The sequence below is a fragment of the Papio anubis genome, chromosome 1 (genome assembly GCF_008728515.1).
Source record: "Papio anubis isolate 15944 chromosome 1, Panubis1.0, whole genome shotgun sequence".
In the NCBI taxonomy this organism is placed as follows: domain Eukaryota; kingdom Metazoa; phylum Chordata; class Mammalia; order Primates; family Cercopithecidae; genus Papio; species Papio anubis.
The window spans coordinates 106,981,465-107,004,318 of record NC_044976.1 but is presented as its reverse complement, the minus strand read 5'-3'; the positions used below and the strand labels follow the sequence as shown (position 1 = coordinate 107,004,318).

Sequence of the window (22,854 nt, the reverse complement as noted above, 5' to 3'; positions counted from 1 at the left end):
AATACTTAAAATATTATTTAGTATATCATATTAAGTATTTCATATAATACTTAAAATACCATGGCAATGGTATTCTGATACAGAAGGACGCAGAACTGGCGTCCTTCTGGCGTGGAAAACAGCAAGGCCAGAGACTCTTGCTTTCATTCTAAATCCTTCTTCTCTATTTAATTTTTGACCATTATATGTATTATTTTGGTAAGTAAAACATATGCATACATACAAAAATACACACACACACAAAGTTGAACCATATGAAATTACCATTTTTTTTAGATTATTGGTAATTTGCTTCAACCTAACACTGGGAAAGACAATATACAGGAAAGAAAACAAACTTGGAATCAGAAAACTCTGTTTGAGTCTCTACTTTGCCGTTTATTAACTATGTAAATTTGGGCAAGTAACTTCTCTGAGCGCTGGTTTTCCTGAAAATGGAGAAAATAACACCTAATTTCAGGGTTACTGGATATATTACACATAAAGTTCCCAGAACAATGCCTAATAAAAACTAGGTATTTAACAAATAGTGGATATAGATATATATAGTCCCCAAACTAATACAAATAAGATTAATACTTATATGTATAGTGAGATGAAGATTCTTGAATAATAATTGTAATTTATAACCTCAGATTCTTCATCATATTTGCCACGGTATTTTAATTACTACAGCAAGTGTGAAGTGAAACTGCATATATAGTTCTAATGAAAAAGATAAAGCAGAGCTAAACAAAGCAAGCTAGTGACTATGGAACTAATTATGGTTCCTGAAAGGGAAGAAATAATAGGCTATTTTTATACCTTCCTCACAGACACTCTGTAGATACAAGGATCTAGGATGCCTGTGGCAGCACTTGCACTCATTTTGCACATAAATGAGAACTTCTTTCTCCAGCGAACACAGTTTGCTTGTACCACCTCCCTGAAGGAAAGAAAAAAAGAGCCAATTAATTAACTATTATTGGTGACATGTTAAAAAACACACCCATACTTTCACTCAAGTCTAACATGCAAAAGTAATGTGCTAAAAGCCAGTATTTGTAAATAGTGTAACAGGAAAGAAGCAAATTCCTAACAATGTGATCTGAAAATCTTTGGAAGGTTTTAATTATCCACAGGAAGCTGGAAAAAAAGTGAATTTACTTTATCAATTCAATCAATATATATTAGGCTACATCATTCATTCATTCAACACATAATGTACATTTACTTTATATGTTGCGCATGTGGTACGTGTTTAAAACATAAAGATGAGGACAGAGTTCCTGACCTTGTAGGGCTTATATTCATAGTTAATGCAAGAGGCATAAATATGAACAAATGCTTATTCTAGGAATAAGTAAATCCTTATTTTAAGAGGAACTACTGTCATAGTTTTACTCCAGCCATAACAGCAAGAACAGTTACCATTTATTGAGAGCTTACCATATGCTATGAAACCTCCCAATAACCTTGTGAAGTAGCTGGCATTTTCTTCACTTTATTTATTTATTTATTTTGAGACGGAATCTTGCTCTGTCACCCAGACTGGAGTGCAGTGATGTGATCTCCACTCACTGCAACCTCTGCCTCCTGGATTCAAGCTATTATCCTGCCTCACTCAGCCTCCTGAGTAGCTGGGATTATAGGTGCCTGCCACCACGCCAGGCTAATTTCTTTTTGTGTTTTTAAGAGACGGGGTTTGGCCATGTTGTCCAGGCTGGTCTCAAACTCCTGACCTCAGGTAATCCACCTGCCTTGGCCTCCCAAAGTGCTGAGATTATAGGTGTGAGCCTCATCACTTTAAAGATAAGGAAAATGAAGTGTGATGAGAGAAGTGAACTCAAGGTCGTTTAAGTAGGAGGTGGTACAGAAGAACTGGCATTCAAACCAGGCCTGTTTAACTCTAAAGCCCACTTGTCCACAAAGGAAAATCTGTATTTTTCCACAACTTTGCTCTTTCAAGCTCCCAGGCCTTTGTACATACTGTTCTCTCTGCTATCATGTGTAGGTATTGGGGTGGGGGGTGCTCAGCCTAAGAAAAGGAAAACCATTCCTCTAACATAGGAAGGAGAAAAAGATAATGGATGAAATAAAGAGAAAACTAGAGAAAGCAGCAAAAGAGAACGGCAAGAGAGCCCAGGTTGAATAGTTTTGATTTTCTTAGGGGAGTAATAAGTAATGTCTATGGAGTGATAGGACTGGGAGGTGAGTTGAAAATTTAGATAAAGGCTTAGAGACAGGAAAACCGCTGTGGTGAATGTGACAGGCAGTCAAACTTATAGCTGCCTCAGGGAATAAAATAGATTTTAATTAGGCTCTATCAGTTATTTTTTGTTGTTGTTGTTGTTTTTGAGACAGGGTCTCACTCTGTCACCCAGGCTGGAGTGCAGTGGTGTGGTCACAACTCACTGCAGCCTTGACCTCTCAGGTCAAAGAGATCTTCCCACCTCAGCCTCCCAAGTAGCTGGGACCATAGGCATGCACCACTAAACTCGACTAATTTTTGTAATTTTTGGTAAAGATGGGTCTTCCTATGTTATCCAGGCTGGTCTCAAACTCCTGGGCTCAAGCGATCCTCCTGGCTCAGCCTCCCAAAGTGCTAGGATTACAGGTGTGAGCCACCTGGCCTGGTTTTTCTGATTTCTCCATCAATACACAGAAATCCAAGAACAGGAATTACAAAAAAACCAAACATAATTTAAAAATCAAGTATGTATTTGTGTGTCATACGTGTATGCGTGTTTACTTTTATATACTAAACAGACACGCAAATGGGAGAGGAGGGAATGCATTTTACCATCAGTTCTACTATGATAACTTTGGCCATTTTTTTCCTTAGGAACCCTTAAGTGATTTAAGGAATCATGATATGAAGAATGTATGTGTAGGTTCACAGTGGAATCTCCCTTGAAATCCAGGCAGGGTGTAATTTATTGGTACAGTCACAATGCAGGCGAGATGAGTGTTATTTGACAAAGGATGGACCTGGAGGTACTTGTCAGGCAGCTGGAGGACTCCTTGGTAAGGAGGGCAGTTGCTAACCTGTATACTCAAAAATAAATACATTAAAAAAACCGTGAATAGTGTAATAAAAATAAGCAAGAAAAAAAATCCAGAATTTTTTTTTTTTTTTTCTTGGACACAGAGTCTTGCTCTGTTGCCCAGGCTAGAGTGCAGTTGGTATGATCTTGGCTCACTGCACCCTCCACCTCCCAGGCTCAAGCAATTCCCATTCCTCAGCCTCCTGAATAGTAGCTGGGATTACAGGTGTGCAGCACCACACCTGGCTAATGTTTGTATTTTTGTAGAGACGGGGTTTCACCATGTTGGCCAGGCTGGTCTCAAACTCCTGGCCTCAAGCGATCTGGCCATCTCGATCTCCCAAATTGTTGGGATTACACACGTGAGCCACTATGTCCGGCCTAAAATTTTTTGTTACTGTTTCTCTCCCAACATTTCTTGGCCTCAAGACTTGCTGGAGCCATCAGCTATGGTGTCTGGTGCTCCCAACAAGGAGATATAGATAGAAACATTGATGTCCTGGACCCTTCAGGGTCCACTGAGCATCAAGGTGCTTGGTTGCTGTCACTGAGACCACTGATATATGATCAGATATTAATAAATAACATTTACAATAAAATTCTTACTTTTCTTACAAAATTATATACAAATTTATAGTTAAACATGGCAGGTTAATTGCATGTATTAGCCTCTGCTCCTTCCCCAAACCTACTAAAATAAAAACCAGTAAAGGCATTATCTCACAGGCACAAAGAGAACTAGAGACAAAAATAAGTGGCCACAGACAGACAAGTGATAACTAATTTAGCATACTGAGGATATTTGAACCTTACACTGGTAATAGTAAAAGCCAAGAGTAGGAAACTTAAACAGGTTTTGAAGTCGAATGAAGGAGGGACACGGCAGAGGATTGATCAAAGCTGTTTTAGAAACAGACCGCAGACTTCTCCTTCCCTGACTCCTGCAGATGACTGAGATGTATTCCCCTGATAAGATGAAACAGAAGGATCTCTGGACAGCCTGAAGTGAGGGCAAGTATCAGAAAGAGCACAAAGAGCACAAAGGCATGCTGGCTGGGGTAATGAAAGATGACTTAATGCTGAGACTTCCAACCTTCTTCCCCTAACCTGGCTTCTCACAATGCCAGAACCAGGCACCTGTTCTTCAAGATGTGGGAAGAATATTCTCTGGGGAATCCAACCAGCCTCAAAGAAAAGATTTCATGAGACAGATGTTGAGGTTTCCCAATGACACAGCCAGCCAAATCAGCCTACAATAAAAATCTGAGATGACAAGCACCCGCCACATACACAAAGCTCCTAATCAACTTTTAGTGCTTCACAGTTAAATATGGGCAGATAAGTGAGGAAAGTCTCTTAATATGAAAGAAACCAAGATGAATAGAAAAAAAACTAACTTGGCTGGTTGCAGGGGCTCATGCCTGTATTTCCAGCACTTTGGAAGGCTAAGGTGGAAGGGTCGCTTGAGCCAGGAGTTTGAGACCAGTCTAGGCAACAACAGGAGACCCTATTTCAATAAAAAATTTAAAACTTAGCTGGGTATGGTGGCGTACACCTGTAGTCCCAGCTACTTGAAAGGTTGAGGCAGAAGGATCACTTGAGCCCAAGAGTTCAAGGCTGTAGTGAGCCATGAGTGTGCCACACTGTACTCCAGTCTGGGTGACAGAGCAAGACTCAGTCTTAAAGAAAAAAAAAAAAGAAGAGAAAAATAGCAACTTGAACAAAACAGAGCCTGTGCTTGAAGAAGAAAAAAAATTCTGAGTGATATAAAAAAGAAACTGCATCTACCATACAGGAATAGGATGCTATATTTTAAAAAAAAAAAGCATACAGGAAATTAAAGTGCTCATGGAAATCCAAACTATTGGGCTTGATATTTTGTCATTCCAGATTCACTCTACCCTTCTCTGTGGTCCAGGAGGCCAGTCTTATGAATTACATCAATCAGGCTCCCTTGCCCTCTACCTCCGATTGTGCTAAAGTGACAAACACTGCAAGGATAGAGGGCAGGAGGAGAGGGAAGCTGATGCATTTATTCTCCTGGCTCCTTCCCTGTTGGGCCATGTGAGAAACAGGTTGGTGGTTAGGGACTGTGCTTTTCCAAAATATGTCTTGTAGGACTTAGACTCTAAATTATTTGTATTTATGACTTTGTTAAAATAAAAACTTCTTCAGCACAGCATTCTAAATACGGGCAGGTAATTAGAATTACAGTGTAAAATAGAGATAGAGAACTGGTTTTCATACAGCACGTGTCTTTTAATCTTAAGGGAAAAAATACACTTCCCACAATTCCACATCCTCATCTACTTACTATCACTCTGCCTTCAGGTCCAAGCTCCCTGAAGATGATGATACTAAGGATAACGATAACAGCATTTATTGAGTGCTTATTATTACAGGCCTTGTTGTAAATACACATATTAAAAATTACACATATTAACTACTAAATCCTCAAAGCGACTATATGGGGAGGGTGCTACTAACTCCATTTTATAGACAAAGGAACTAAGATACACAGAAATTATGTGACTTTTCAAAGGTCACTCAGCAGGAAAGGCTGGAACTGAAATTTGAAGAACTGTCTCTACAGTATAGACATTTTCCATCTCCTCACCTCCCAGTTACTTTTCAGTCCCTCTTAATCAGGCTTCTACCCCCTACAATTCCATTGAAACTGCTCACCAGTGTGTAACTAATTGCCAAATCCAAGGGTAATTTTTTTAGTACCATACTTGACCCTTCTATAAATTCTTGCAATAGTCTTGTTCTTGCTATTTATGTGACTATTTCTTTGCAGTTTCTTGTTCCTCTGTCTCCTTAAAATGTTGATGTCCACCAAGCTTCTATCCTTGGCTTTCTCATTTTTTTTTTTTATACTCTGATGGACTTAACTATTACGCATGTACTGAGAACTTAAAAATCTAAGTCTTCAGGCTGGGCGCGGTGGCTCACGCCTGTAATCCCAGCACTTTGGGAGACCAAGGCAGGCGGATTGCTTGAGCTCAGGAGTTTGAGACTAGCCTGGGCAATATGGCGAAACCTCATCTCTACAAAAAAATATAACAATTAGTCGAGTGTGGTGGCGTACCCCTGTAGTCCCAGCTTCTCGGGCGGCTGAGGTGGGAGGACTGCTTGAGCCCAGGAGGTTGAAGCTGCAGTGAGCCGAGATTGTGCCAGTGCACTCTAGCCTGGGCAACAGAGTGAGGCTTTATCTCGAAAAACAACAACAACAAAATAAACAAAAGAAAACAAACAAACGAACAAAACTAAGTCTTCTTCTTTAGTCCTCAGATTCATATATCAACATGTTAACTGGTGAACTCACCTAGTAGTCCTAGCCTCTAGGTAAGGCTTTAGGTCTCTGACATCTGTTTATCATGGTACTTCCCAGCAGGCTAGTAAGTAAGCTAGCCGCTTGACTAGTCAAATGGTTTGCCCAGGAATGTATGTGGCAAAGACTGTCAGTTACTTATCCAATATGCAGTCTCTCTTCTTCCTTAAAAGGAGAACCCTGATTTTACTCAAACTGGCAATATGTCCAGTTAAAAGACTGCATTTTCCCGCCCTACCTTGCAGCTACAGGGTAGGCATGGGATGGAGTACAAGCTAATAAGATATAAATGGAGGTTATTGGGTATAACTTCTGGAAAGGCAAAGTAAAGAGGGATAGTTGAAATGTACCCTTTTACCTTTTATTCTTTCCTCTGCCTGGAAAACTGTCATGATGATGATTAGATTCAACAGCCATTTTGGACCACGAGGTTACCTTCAGGAAAAGCCACGTGATGATGGTGCAGAGCCAGAAGGAAGGTGGGTCTCTAATAAACATGTAGCCCTGGCCTGTCTCCCTCCAAACTCCTTTATTTATTTATTTATTTATTTATTTATTTATTTATTTATTTTTTGAGACAGAGTCTCACTCTGTCACACAGGCTGAGTGCAGTGGTGCAATCTCAGCTCACTGCAAACTCCATCTCTCAGGTTCAAGCCAATTTCCTGTCTCAGTCTCCCGAGTAGCTGGGACTACAGGTGTGCGCCACCACGCCTGGCTAATTTTTTAATTTTTTGTAGAGACAGGGTTTCACCATGTTGGCCAGGCTCGTCTCAAACACCTAGGCTCAAGTGACCCACCCACCTTGGCTTCTCAAAGTGCTGGGATTACAGGTGTGAGCCACCGTGCCTGGCCAAGCCACCACACCCGGCCCAAACTTCTTAAATCTCATTATTTAAAATGCTTCTTTTGGGTTTTGTTATATGCAGCTGAACTAAATCCTAACTGACATAGACTAAGTCTTACCATTTCCAATAAATCTGTAAAGTTCAAATGTTATTTACCTTGTTGTAGATGGTCCATTCCAGAGTCCTGTTCCCCTCATTTAAGATTAAGTATATGGATGAAATACATTGGAACCTATTATACATATTTTTCATGACCTGTAGAGTCCCACCCAATGAAGACACAAATAAACTCCGATTTACTTGCCGGGCAAGAAGCCCCTATCCAAACACATAGATACTGCCTCCCAAGTAGTAAACTGACAAATGTGCTAGGACTCTGAAACAGGTTCTTATGTAAGAAAGTCAAATAAGCCAAGACAAGAGATCAGGTTGGGAGGAACTAGAGCTGTGCAATGTGCACTTGTCTATTAATTACCTCATGATGTGCAAAGACTCCTTAATTGAGAAGAAACCCAGAAATGATGAAGGTGGGAAAGAGTACAGCATAACACTAATCATTTGCCAAACACAGTAAACAATAAAGATTTGTTGACCAAATGAATAACTGAAGTCATGCATGGGCCACAAATGACTGATTCCAGCTACCAATTCTTGCCTGTGTTACTTCCTAACTCTTTGTAAATTAAGCTCTTTCCTGTGTCTAGTGCCACTACAATTCAGACTCTCAATATCGTTTCCCTCAAGCATGGCAACAGTCTCCTTAATGGTCCCCGCGCAGATCTATCTTCCTCATTGCTGCCAGAGAAGTCTTTTAAAAATACAAACTTGAAAATGTCATTTCTGTTTAAAATCCTTCACTGCTTCCTCTTATAGGATTAGGTTCAACCTCCTTAATGCGGCCTCTTTATGTTAAGGCCCTGCCTGTCTTTAGTCTTATCTCTTGACCCTTTCTTTCTGTCTCATACTGTTTGTCATTCCCATTTACTTCACACTGTTTCTCATTTGTATGCCTTTGTTCATGACTTTTTCTTTCCTTCTATTCCATCCACTCTCCTTTCAACTTCCTGCACTCACCAGTTTAATTCTAACTCACCTAGTTTTGCCATTACCTCCTCTAGAAATCTCTCTGCAACTCGGTGTCCCATATGACCAGGCCTGCCTTGGTTCCCTTCTCAGTGTCCTCTTTTCCTTACCCTACAGCACTGTTCTCAGGGGCAGGGTGGGGAAGAGCTGGCTGCCTCCACTTCTTCCATCATTCACTCAGTCTTCAGTGTCCCAAGACAGCGTCCTCATTTCCCTTTCTCTCTGCCTTGTTTCTGGCAGAGTCTTCTATGATTGATATATTTCAAATAAACAAATATTATAAATGAATTTTTTAAATGTATGGGCTTAGAAATTGCTGACTGTACCCTTTCTTAATAGGAACTGAAGTAGAAAGATATGTTAAGTAACCTTTATAGTTTTGTAACATCAAAATCATAGCCTTGAATTCTTAAACAATCTCTCTAAAAAAAAGTTTTGTTTGTGCAACTAAGGCAATTACTCAGACTTTTTTTGTGTGTGATAATCTTTAATGTGTACATACAGGCACATACACAGCTGTCAGAAAGCTGTCCAAACGAAACAAACAACCAAAAAAGTAGCAAAGTTAGTTTGCGACCATTTGTTATACTGATGGGTTACCATGGAAACAAACTCAGACTACTTGGCATGGGAGACAAAAGTCACATTAGTAAATGCTTTCCGTTATGTGAGTCATTAATTTCCTATGACTTTTATACAGTTGCTTAACCACTTTCCAGAAACAAAGCAACAGAATATGATTTGTGTTGATCCTGTGAAAACCCAAGCATTTCTAAGATAAAGTGATACAGCTGCTGACATAAAATAAGCAGAGGACTCAGAAGAAGATAATGTTACGATGGCCTTGTGTTTCAAAGGAGTCGAAGAAAATCTAGAAAGTCTTAAAAAATAAAAGTAATATAAAAGCAAAATTATGGATCCATTTTTTGTGACTAATTACTGTACCAGCAAAATGCATTACTTATTCTCAGAATAACTTGCATATGTATACCCTAGGTACACATTTAAAATTATGCCATGTCTTGGTAATTCTGTGTATTTTTAACTTTTTAAAAAACAGTGATAAGAAACTGCTATGAAGAATGCAAACCGTTTGCCAGATAGTATTGCATGGAGGTTAAGGGCTTAGATCCAGAGCCAGGCTGCTTGTGTTCAAATCCTGCCTCTGCTCTCTGCCAACTGTCACTCTGGACACGTTCCTAACCTCTCTGTCTGTATTCTGCATTTCCTCCTCTGTGAAACAGGATGTAACAATACGTACAACTCATGGGAATTTGGGGAAACCAAATGAATTACTACACATAGAGTTTAGAACAGTGCCTGGATTACAGTGTATCTCAGTAATAAACGTTGCAAGTTATTATAAAGGATGTATATAGTCCACCTGAATTTGCCCACCAGAGTGAAATGGTCAAATTTATAAGGAAAGTTTTTTTTCAATGTTAATGAAGATTTCTACTTCTTAAAAGATACAGACTCTTGAGAAAAAAGAAACCTGTGAGAACAGAGGCAAAAACAAGTATTTTAACACTCCAAGGATAAATCAGATCTACAAAATTGTAACTTTTAATTACAACACTAAGGATAAATGAACATCTCATATATCAGAGATATTTTTGGCTTGAGTAAATGGGTGAAAAGTAACATCAATTCATCGGGAAGAATTGGACACAAGAATATTTTGTTTTATTTATTTCTTATTTATTCACTCATTCATTTTGCTAGTGGGATTAGGGAGTGAGGGAAATGATAATCCAGTTTTGGACATTTTGAGGTTGAGGAGCCTGTGGGTCCCCTATTTGGAAATGTCTAGGAGGCAGACAGATACACAGACCTAGAACTCAAAGGTGGTCAGGGCTGAAAATACAAATGTAAAAGACTGGCTGCACATGATGGCTCAAACCTATAATCCTAGCTACTTGGGAGGCTGAGGTGGGAGGACTGCTTAAGCCTGGGAGTTTGAGGCTGCAGTGAGCTGTGACTGCATCACTGCACTCCAGCCTGGGTGACAGAGTGAGACCGTGTCTCAAAAAAAAAAAAAAAAAAAAGGACAAGAGACCTCAGCATGTAAATAGTCACTGAAGCTATGGGAATGGATGAGGCCATTCGGGGAGAGTGGGTAGAGGAGAAAGGGAAGAAGGCAGAGTTTGGAACTCCAAGGAACACGAACACTTAGGGTATAGGAGAAGAAGGGGTACAGGCAAAGGAGGCTAACACGTCAACAGTGGGAGAAGCAAAGGAGATTACGTTGTCACCAAAGCCAAGGGGAAAACCTTTAAAGAAAGAATTGTTGAACTATCAAATGTGGCAGAGAGATCAGGTAAGATAAAGGCTTTAAAAAAATTAGCAATAAAGAATTCACTAATAACACTAGCAAGTGTAGTTTCAGTAAAAGGAGGGATGGAAGCCAGATTACTATGAGGAGTGGAGACAGGGAACACAGACATTTCAAATATTTTAGTAATAAAGTGGAGAAAATTAGGGTGGCAGCGAAATGGGGATATGCATAAAGGGAGGATTTCATTTTAACATGTAAGAAGAGACTTAAGCATGGTTTAGTGCTGATAGTAAAGAACCTGCCAGCACTAACGGTGAGGATAAAAGATTTGAGAAGGTATGAGTAATGGTGCCAGAGGAGGTCTATCCTTGAGAATGCCAGAGAGGATGTGATCCAGGTGACAGCTAGAGGGACTGGCCCTGAACAGGAGAAGAGGCTCCTCTTCCATCATGAGGAGACAAAAAGAAAAGAGTGAGCTTTAATGCAGGGAAGTTTGTCAGCAGACAACTGTTCATTGTCTAGAACTGTTCATATGAGAAATTTCATATAAAAATACAGCACTAATTGGCACACAGTAGGTCCTCAAATGAATACTTGTTTATAATCTTCTATATTACAAAAAGTCTTATAGCTTCATGCAGGGTTTTTATTCAGTGACTGACAGATGTCTTGATGAAAAATTTCATTAAAAAACATATGTCCCCTACAGAGGGGAGCAAATATTTACAAACCATATAGCTGATAAGGGGTTAATATCCCAAATATATAAGAAACTCATACAACTCAATAGCAAAAAAAAAAAAAAAAAAAAAAAAAAAATCAAATAACCTGATTAAAAAATGGGCTAAGGACCCGAATAGAGATTTCTCAAAAGAAGACAAACACTAAGAGAGTAAATTTCAAATGTTACCACAAAAACTCATAAATTATGACATCTCTTTTTATACCATAACTTACACAATTACAAACTGTCAATTTGCAATAAAAAAAGAAGACATACAAATGGCCAAGAAGTATGTGAAAAGATGCTCAATTAATCATCAGAGAAATATAAATCAAAACCGCAAGGAGTTAACACTTCCTATCAATTACAATGGCTATTATCAAAAAGACAAAAGACAAAGTGTTGGTGAGGATATGGAGAAAAGGGAACCCTTGCACACTGCTGGTGAGAATGTCAACTGGTACAGTTTGGAAAGCAGTATGGATGTTCCTCAAAAAATAAAAAATAGAACCATGATATAACCTAGCAATTCCACCTCTGTAATATATCCAAAGGAAATTAAATTAGTATTTTGAAGAGATATCTGCACTCCCATGTTCATTTCATCATTATTCACAAGAGACAAAATACGGAAACAACATAAATATCCATTAACAGATGAATGGATAAAGAAAATGTGGGGTGTATATACATACAATGGAATATTATTTAGCCTTAAAAAAGAAGGAAATCCTGCAATTTGTGACAACATAGATAAACCTGGAGGATATTATGCTAAGTGAAATAACCTAGGCACAGAAAGACAAATATCACATAATCTCACTTATATGTGGAACCTAAAAAAGTCAAACTCACAGAATTTATTTTGCTCTAACTACACAAATTCTACATAGCATCACCTCTCCACTTTCTAGAAAGAACAATACAGATGCAGAGGACACAATAAAAATGAAATAACAGGAGAAAAAATATTCCTAGATTAATTTAAGGAAAGACTTCATACTGAAAATTTCAGAATACACATCATAGCCTGGGAAATTTGATGAAAACTACACAAAATTTTCCTACCAATAAGGTAAAAATCCTGCGAGGATATAGGTAATTAAAATTAGCTTATGAACTATGACATACTGGAAAAGGCAAAACTACAGATAGTAAAAGAATCAGTGATTGCCAGGGGTTGGGAGTAGGACAGATGAACAAGTGGAGCACAGAGGATTTTTAGGGCAGTGAAACTTCTCTGTATGATGCTATGATGGTGGATACATGTCATTATACATTTGTCAAAACACGGAATGGACAACACCAAGTGTGAAGCCTAATGTAAACTTTAAAGTACTTTAGATGATGCTGCGTCAAGGAAGGTTCATCAACGTTAACAAATGCACCACTCTGGTTAGGAATATTAATAGCTGGGGATACTGTGTGTATGTGGGGACAGAGGGTATAGGAGACATTTCTGTACCTTCCACTCAATTTCTCTGTGATGCTAAAACTGCTCTAAAAAAGTCTATTCAAAATCAGATTATGCACATAGAGATGAAAATATGTTCTCCAAAACTCTTAAAAACAAGGACACAGGGAATAAATAACTTCACAAAACCCAGAAGTTAATGTGAACTATGTATTCTATAACCAGCCCAAACTAAGCATTGTGTAGGAAGGAAAAAGAAAGATAACTCTTAGGCTAAAAACTATCACCCAAGTACCCTTTCTGAATAAAACACTTGAAGAAATGAAAAATGAATTACAAGTTAGATCTTAAGAAACAGGAAAAGGTACATTGGTGTTGTATAGGAAAAAGAAAAGGCAAGAAACCAAACTAGTAGGTTACTTGTTCTTCCAAAAAGACTTTACTTTTGAACAAAAACACTTTTTATTCTTTCTAAATATTCTAAAAAGGTGTGGGAAAATAATAGCTGTAAACAGTTTCTTCAATTACAGATCCAATCAGCCAGTTTCCAGATCAATAAACTTATGGCTTCTTATGTATGTACATGAAAAACCAAACTCTTCAGCTAGTATTCAGTCTTCTCCCTTCAACCTCTCAAATTTGTGTCCCTACAGTTCTTCACTATTTTCTGCCCTGGCACTATGCACCTGCATGTCTGCCTTCTTGGCTTTCTCATCCTTTAGGATGCCCTCCCAAATGTCTTCTTATCCTTTCCTAGTATACAGCCTCACCCACATGGTAAAAAGAGGAGGGAACAAATTTTAGACTCAGCAGATCTGAGCTCAAGTTTAATTTCAACACTGAATGGATGGTGAAAGTAATTTGTAATTATTTTCCTCTGCATAAATTTCCTCTTATAAAATGTTTTATAGTCAGGTACAAATTGGTAAACATATGTTGTCTGAATCTAAAATGCTTATAAAAACTTACTAAATTAAATGGCATTACACACACACACACACACACCCCACTGCGTAAACCACCAAGTGTTATAATTCAAGACATTGCTCAAAAGCTCTTCCTACGATGCATTTCCTGAGTCCTTGGGTAAAATGATTCTTTGGTTCCTATAAACTCCTGGAGTCTTCTGCATGCATGTCTGGAGTAGCTTCCTTGCAAATGAAAGCTACTGAGAGTAAGGGAAATAGGAGTTTAATGAAATTTCTGTTATGTATTATTCGTTTTGCCATCCTCCAGTACTGTGAAAAATATTGCCACATATTATGAAAGTATTCCTCTGTTGGTATTTTCACAAGTATAATTATCAAAAGGGAACTCTATAATATCAGAGGAGTAAAATGTATCAGTTTTCTGGAACAGGAATATTAAGCAGTAAGTTCAAAAGAATATGTTTGGGTCACCAAGACATACTTGGAAATATAGGTAAGGAGATGGCAGGGTGTTTACATTCTTATGATCAAGAGAGAAATGAGCCAACGACATGGCCAGGGTATGACAAAACAGCACAAAGAGTTAGTACAAACTGTACCACGAAGGCTCTGCTCTGGTTGTTTTGCTTATCCTTATACTAATGATATTACAATAATTCAGAAATTATGCAGATGAAGTAACCTATAATCAAAGGCACAGCAGCACAGCCTACTATTAATATAGCTCTACTTTGAAGGAAGGTCTGGGGAGATGGAAGGGATCATATGCATTGGTGAAAGGATGAGATTATAGATGGCTGTATATAAAAGGACTGTAGTGAGCATACATGCTGGGACATTCCTTGAGTGGCACAGACCTGCTATCTCCTGCTGATATTGATCGCAGCCAGTGTAAACAGACTTCATGTTTATGCCTTACATTGTGTTACTTGACTTATCTGACACCACTCCTCACATAGAAGAAAACCCCAGAGGGAGCAGGGTAGGCGAGTGAGAGAAACTCTAACAGTTAACCAGCTTCTTAATTATTTTGAATGCTGGATTGATGTTCCTTTGAAGGCAATACAGTACCAGCAGAGAGTCATGTGGCAGCTAGGGCTTATATAAGTTATCTTAGCAAAAATAGCTCTTGAATTCATTTTGACTTACTACCAGTTGGTAATAATTTTCAGTTTCTTGAATGAGCAAGTAAGAGCTAATGCTGCAGTTATTACTGAGTTCCTAGTTGCTTCAGGAAGGCTTACACTTGATTAGCATAATGACGGAAGTTACAGTTTTCAATTGTGTATAATTACAAATGCATATTATCTGTATTACTAGTCTGATGATTATGTTTACTTTTCTATTAATGGAAATAATAAAGGTAATTTATGATTGCTTATAAGAGATTATTAATTTAGCTTAAAGCAAAATCTTGCAACCAATTACCTTTTTTTGGAAGGACTATGAATAATCTTTTCTAACTACTTCCTGAGGCTATTTCTAAAACTGTTTTCTGCCTCATACATAAAGGAAATAGTGATGTCCACAGAACTGCCCACATAAGATACTCAGGTGCATTTCCTGTAAGTCATTTCTTAACCATAAAGATGCCTTGGATGGTACACAGAGGTGATACTTTAACAATACAAAACCTTACGGTAACCTGAACTGGCCTCAAAAAGGTAACAACAGAAGATAAACTGTTAATAACTTTATATTTAGACACCAGCACTAGAGAATTCTCAGAAATTGCCATTGAAAAGTGATTGCAATCTGTGAACAAGGAAATACAGAACATGTTAACTAGAAATAAAATGTCACTAAATGCGTTTATGCTCATGCTATGCTAGCGATGACTCACTTAAATAAAACAAAGCAAACATACAAAGCCCAAAATCAATACTATGGGTAGTTCCTCATTTCAGTAAGATAAAGTAAGGCTCGGGTGTAAGCCAGTTTTTAAGCCACAATGCTTGGAAATAGCATTTGATTAGGAAAAGCCTGGGAATTTCTTCTTAAACTAGTAATCAGGTTTTAAGACAGAAAAAAAAATATTTTTTTTAAGAAAGCATACAGACTCTCAATCATGAGTTTGTTTTTAATATTTGTATCACTATTTTGATTTACAGTAATCCTTTGCCTCAAAATATAATCAAGTTCAAGTCCCTCTCCTAAAAATAAATAAAATATTGCTGTTTATTCTTGTCTCTTTTATCCAATTGCATTTTTCTCCTTTTCTTCATTAACAAGGCTTCCAAAAGAAGTTACACTCCATGCTTCTGCTCCTTCACCACATGCTCACTCTCTAACCCCTTAAAACCTGGTTTCTGCTCCTACAACTCCATTGAAACTTTTCTCTCAGAATTCACTGAAGACTTGCTGATTGCCAAATAAACGAGCATCTCTAGCTGAACACCCTCTCCTCTAATGTACTTTCCATAGTTAGCTTTGCTGATTGCCAAATAAACAGAGCATCTCTCATATTACCCCATCTCTTCACACTATGGCAGAGCTGAACACCCTCTCCTCTAATGTACTTTCCATAGTTAGCTTTGCTGATTGCCAAATAAACAGAGCATTTCTCATATTACCCCATCTCTTCACACTATGGCAGAGCTGAACGCCCTCTCCTCTAACGTACTTTCCATAGTTAGCTTCTGCGATACCACATACCTCCCCAATGGTTGGTCTCATTGGCCCCAATTAGGTCTTTTCTACCAAGGTTCTGTCCTCTGGCCCTTGTGTTTTGTTCTGCATACTATCCTTGGCTTTATTATCTTGTCCCGGTGGATTTTCTTAAAATCTAGGTCTGCAACCCTAACTATTTTACAATCCTAACAGTTTATGTCGGTTTTCAGACTTAAATTTTCAGCCACCTACCACATACTGTCATATACCTTGCTTCTTATACTCAACTGTTTAAGGGAAACAGTTCAGAATTAGCAATAAAGGGAATACACAGGAAACAACAGTAATAACCAAAACAGAAGAACTGTTACTTAATTTACACTCCATCCATGAAAGAATATGTATAGTATTATTGAAATAAATACACTAAAGTTTTTAGTAACATGGGACATGCTTATATTACAGTGTTCAGTTAAAAAAAAAAAAAAAAAAAGCAGGAGGGTTGGACATGATTGCTCATTCCTATCCCGGCACTTTGGGAGGCCGAGGTAGGTGGATTGCTTGAGCTCAGGAGTTCAAGACCAGACTGGACAACATGGTGAAACTCCATCTCCACAAAAAATACAGTATTAGCAGGTGTGGTGGTGTGCACCTGTAGTCTTAGCTACTCAGGAGGATCACCTAAGCCCGGGAGGACAAGGGTGCAGTGAGCTATGACTGTGCCACTGCACTCCAGCCTGGATGACAGAGTGAGATCCTATCTCAGGGAAAAAAAAAGAAAAAAAAGCAGGATAAAAAATTATGTACGTAATGTGGTTTCAACTGTGTAAAACACAAACTGCAAGAAACTGGAAAGCTATATTCCAAGATATTAGCAGTGATTACCTCTTATAGGCAACATATTCTTCTAATTTTATATATTTTCTACATTTTGTATGCTGATCAGGAAAAAGTGTGTGTGTGTGGATTCAAATCATATTACCTAAAGAATAAAATCCAATCTTCAAATCCAAGAATAAAATCCATCCAAGGCCTGCCAAATTCTGGTTCCCAAAGGACTTTTCCAGTCTTGTCCTTCACTGTATCCCCCAAATATGCTCTACTCTGCTCCCCAACTCAGCCACTATATTCTCTGCAATGTATCTTTCCATGTGCTTTTCAAGTCTGTTTCTGTCCTACCCCAAAGCAGGACATTTCTATCCTGAATATCTTTGCTGACTAAACCCTGCTCAAAATTCTCTCCTGGATTTGCTTAAGAAAGAAAAATATTCTGTAGGTCTTTTATTCAATCCATGATGATTATTAGTGGTAGTAATAACAAACATAAAACTCACTGGCTAAAATGACATGATAGCATTTGCTCTTGACTATAAATTGCCACAAAAAAATTAAAAATTCTTAACAGAATTTAGGTATGTAAAATCTAGTCCTGAAAAACTGAATTTAATAAAAATTATAGCCAATATATATATTATGGCAGATTAATACAAATTAGGATAGATACTACAATCTTTATACTTTGTGCAGATAAGATAATAAACATTAAAAAATAATCTCATAATGTAAAAAAATTGCAGTGAAGAATAATTTAAATATTTCAATGGCCTGGAATATAGGTATATATCAGGGATATTATGGGTTCACTTCCAGACCACCACAATGAAGCAAATATCACAATAAAGTGAGTCACATTAATTTTCTGGTTTCCCAGTGCATAAAAAAGTTTTGTCTATACTATATTGTAGTCTATTAAGTGTATAACAGCATTATGTCTAAAAAATGTATATACCTTAATTTAAAAATACATTATTGCTAAAAAATGCCAACAATCCTCTCAGCTTTAAGTGAGTAGTAATCTTTTTGTTGGTAGCAAACCTCGATGTTGATGGTTACTGACTGACAGGGTGGTGGTTGTTAAGGGCTGAGGTGGTTGTGGCAATTTCTTAAAATAAGAGAACAAGGAAGTTTGCTGCATCAATTGACTTCCTTTCATAAAATATTTCTCTGTACCATGTGATGTTTGACAGGATTTTACCCACAGTAGAACTTCTCTCAAAATTAAAAATCCCCTCAAACCCTGCTGCTTTATTAACTAAGTTTATGGTTTATGAACTATTCTAAATCCTTTGCTGTGAGTTTAACAATTTTTACAATATCTTCACTAGGAATAGATACCATCTCAATAAACCACGTTGTTTGCTCATATGTAGAAAAGCACCTCATTGTCCATTCAAGTTTTATTATGAGATTGCAGCAATTCAGTCACATCTTCAGGGTCAATTCTAATTCTTGTTCCCTTGCTATTTTCACCACATCTGCAGCCAGTGAAGTCTTGAACCCCTCAAAGTCATCCATGAGGGCTGAAATCAACTTCTTCCAAACTCCATTAATGTTGGTATTTTGACCTCCGCCCATAAATCACAAACAAGCTTAATAGCATCTAGAATGGTAAATCCTTTCCAGAAGGTTTTCAATTTAATTTTTTCAGGTCCATCAGAGGAATCACTATCTAAGGCAGCAACAGCCTTACAAAATGTATTTCTTAAATAACAAGACTTGAAAGTTGAAATTACTTTTTGACCCACAGGCTGCAGAATGCATGTTGTTTTAGCAGGTGTGAAAACAGTATTTATCTTACACATGTTCATTAGAGCTCTTGGGGACTAGGTGTATTGCCAACGATTTGAAAGTATTTTGAAAGGAATCTTTTTTTTTTTTTCTTTTTTCTGAGCAGTAGGTCTCAACAGTGGGCTTAAAATATTCAGTAAACTATGCTGTAAATAGATGTGCTGTCATCCAGGCTTTGTTCTTCCACTTATAGAGCACAGGCAGAGTAGACTTAGCATCATTCTTAAGGGCCCTAGGATTTTCACACTGATAAGTGACCACTGGCTTCAACTGAAAGTCACTAGTTGCATTAGCTCCTAACAAGAGAGTGAGCCTATCATTTGAAGTTCTGAAGCCAGGCACTGACTTCTCTCTAGCTACGAAAATCTTAGATGGCATTGCCTTCCAATAGAAGGCTGTTTTATCTACATTGAAAATCTGTTGTTTAGCATAGCCCCCTTCATCAATGATCTTAGCAAGATCTTCTTGATAAGTTGCTGCGCTTTTACTTTAGCATTTGCCGCTTCCCCTTGCACTTTTATGTGATGGAAATGCCTTCTTTCCTTAAACCCCGTGAATCAACCTACGCCAGTTTCAAACTTTTCTTTTGCATTTCCCTCACCTTTTAGACTTCGTAGAATTGAGGAGAGTCAGGGAATAGGTTTTGGTTTAAGGAAATATTGTGGCTGGTGTGATCTTCTGTCCAACCACTAAAATTTTCTCCATATCAGCAATAAGGCTGTTTCACTTTCTTATCATTCATGTGTTCACTGGAGTAGCACTTTTAATTTCCTTCAAGAACTTTTCCTTTGCATTCACAGCTTGGCTAAATGTTTGGTGCAAGAGGCCTAGCTTTTGGCCTATCCCAGCTTTTGACATGCCTTCCTCACTAAGCCTAATCATTGCTAGCTTTTGACCAAAATGAGAGATGCGCAACTCTTCCTTTCACTTGAACATTTAGAGGCCACTGTAGGGCTAATTAGCCTAATTTTAATATTCTTTTGTCTCAGGGAATAGAGAGGTCCCAGAAGTGGAAGAGAGATGAGGGAACGGCCAGTGAGTAGAGCAGTCAGAGCACACACAACACTCACTAAGTTTACCACCTTCTCTGGGTGCAGTTCATGGCTCCCCAAAACAATTACAACAGTAACATCAAAGATCACTAATCACAGATCATCATAAGAGCTATAACAATAATGAGAAAGTTTGAAATGTTGTGAAAACTACCAAAAAGTGGCCTAGAGATACGAAGTGAGCTCATGCTGTTGGAAAAATAGCACTGAGCCAGGCACAGTGGCTCACACTTTGTAATCTCAGCACTTTGGGAGGTGAGAGGATGGCTTGAAGCCAAGTGCTCGAGACCAGCCCAGGCAACATAGCAAGACCTTGTCTCAACAGAAAAATGAAAAATTATCTGGGGGTGGTGGCATCCACCTATAGTCTCAGCTACTCAGTATAGAAGCAGAATAAAACAATATATTAACTAGGCAGGTATTTGCTAAATTAAAAAATGAATTGCCCAGGAATTGTATTAGTTTAGGGGAATTTTGTCAAAAAATGCTTTTTTAAAAAAAGCTTTTTTAGGAGCCAGGCACAGTGGTGCGTGCATGTGGTCCCAGCCACTTGGAAGGCTGAGGCGAGCAGATTGCTTGAACCCAGGAGTTTGAGAACAGCCTGGGCAAATAGTGACACCTCCATCTCACACACACACATACACAAAACAAATAACATTAAAATGGAAAAGCCTGTTTTACTGAGATGTAATTCACATATATCATCCACATATCGTATCTCATTTTAAGTGTACAAATTCATTGCTTTTAGTATATTCAGTTTGTGAAACCATTGCCACAGTCAATTTTAGAACATTTTCATCACCTCCAAAAGAAACCTCATATCCACTAGCAGTCACTGCCCATTTCCCTCCAGTCCCTCAGCCCTAGCCAACCACTAATTTACTTTCTGTCTCTGTAGATTTTTGCTTATTCCAGATGTTTTATATCAATTGAATCATAGAATATGTGTTTTTTTGTGACTGGCTTCCTTACTGATCATGATGTTTTCAAGCTTCATCCATGTTGTTGCATCTAGCAGTACTTCATTTCATCTTATTGCTGAGTAACATTCCATGCTATGGATACATCACGTTTCATTTATCCATTCATCAGTTGATGGACACTGGGGTTGTTTCAACTTTTTGGCTGTTATGAACAATGGTGCTAAGAAAATTCATGTACACATTTTTGTGTGACATATTTTCTTTTCTCTTGAATACAGAATTTCATTCCACCTAGGAGTGGAATTGCTGAGTCATATGGTAACTCTTTCCCTTTTCTGTTTAAGTCCCACCAATCCCTGAAAGTTCCCAGAAGGAACGGAGCTATTAATTTGAGCTGAGAAATTAGGGAATTCTCCTTAGAAGAGATGGCATCTATGAGCTTTAAAGGATTAGTAGGACTTAACGAGGAAGAGGGAAAATGGGATAATAGAATGTCAGACATTTTGACTCTAATAACATTTTGACTTGTGCTTATTGTGAAAAACCACTTTAAAGAGTGCTATAGCAACCCTGAATCTTCATCAGGGAAGCATTTCGCAGTGTAGCCTCTTTGAAAAACAGTCTGGCAATTCCTCTGATGGTAAACAGTTATCATCTGACAGAGGGATTTTTCTAAAACTGTTAAATAAAAATCAATTACTGTTTAAGCCCATATGTGAATATTCTACTAAATCACATTAGTTGGTAGAATGATTGCATGAACTCATCATTGCTACTGCAGAAAAATTCATAATAAAATGTTCCTAAATTACGAAGTTTAAAAAACAGAAAACTTTTTTTTTAAATACAAGTCTACATTAGTTGAATATATTAATGTACAAATAATTGGTTTGGCTTAATAAAAATTTGGGGGGGTGAAATATTTATTCATTTAAAAAATTGTGGTAAAATACTCATAAAATTGACCACTTAACCCCCCACCCCCTTTTTGTTTGAGATGAAGTCTAGCTTTTGGCATCCAGGCTGGAGTGCAGTGGTGTGATCTCGGCTCACTGCAACCTCTGTCTCCTGGGTTCAAGCGGTTCTCCTCCCTTAGCCTCCCGAATAGCTGGGATTACAGGCGCCCACCACCGCCCAGCTAATTTCCGTATTTTTAGTAGAGATGGGGTTTCACCATGTTGGCCAGGCTGGTCTTGAATTCCTGACCTGAGGCGATCTGCCCGCCTTGGACTCCCAAAGTGCTGGGATTACAGGCATGAGCCACCACGTCCGGCCCATCTTAATCATTTTTAAGTGTACAGTTCAGTAGTGTTAAGTACATTCACACTGTTATGCATTCAATCTCCAGAACTCTTTTTATCTTGCAAAACCCAAACTCCATATCCATTACACTCTTCATTTTTCCCTACCCCAGCCCCTGGCAACCACCATTCTATTTTCTATCTCTATGACTCTGATTACTTTTGGTACCTCATTTAAGCAGAATTACAGAGTATTTGTCTTTTTTTTTTTGTGATTGGATTATTTAGCATAATGTCCTCAACCTTCACCCATGTTGTAGCATGTGTTGGCATTTCCTTCATTTTTTAAGGCTGAATAATATTCCACTGTATGTATATACCACATTTTGTTTATCCATTCATCCTGTGATGGACACTTAGTTTTCTTCCACCTTTCAGTTACTTAGAATAATGCTGCTATGAACATGGGTGTCCAAATATTTAAGTCCCTGCTTTTAATTCTTTGAGTATATATCCAGAAGAATTGCTGTTTTAAAGTTTTTTGAGGGACCACCATACTGTTTTCCACAATGGCTGCCCCATTTTACATTCCCAACAATGCAAAAGGGTTCTAATTTCTCCACATCATTGCCAATACTTGTTATTTTTTTGTTTTTGTTTTTTGTTTTTGATAGTTGCCATCCTAATGAGTGAGAGGTGATACCTCACTGTGGTTTTGATTTGCATTTCCCTAATGATAAGTGATGTTGTGTACCTTTTCT

The 22,854-nt window shown here is 38.0% G+C and overlaps 1 protein-coding gene across 1 annotated transcript in view; it reads right to left on the bottom strand.

Moving 5' to 3' along the window:
• Nucleotides 1-22,854, bottom strand: part of FAM102B (family with sequence similarity 102 member B) — a 74,673-nt gene that overhangs the window by 37,902 nt on the left and 13,917 nt on the right. The window contains exon 2 of the mRNA XM_009214200.3: nucleotides 805-925. Within this exon, the coding sequence (XP_009212464.2) occupies nucleotides 805-925 (121 nt within the window). The remainder of the gene's footprint in view (nucleotides 1-804; nucleotides 926-22,854) is intronic.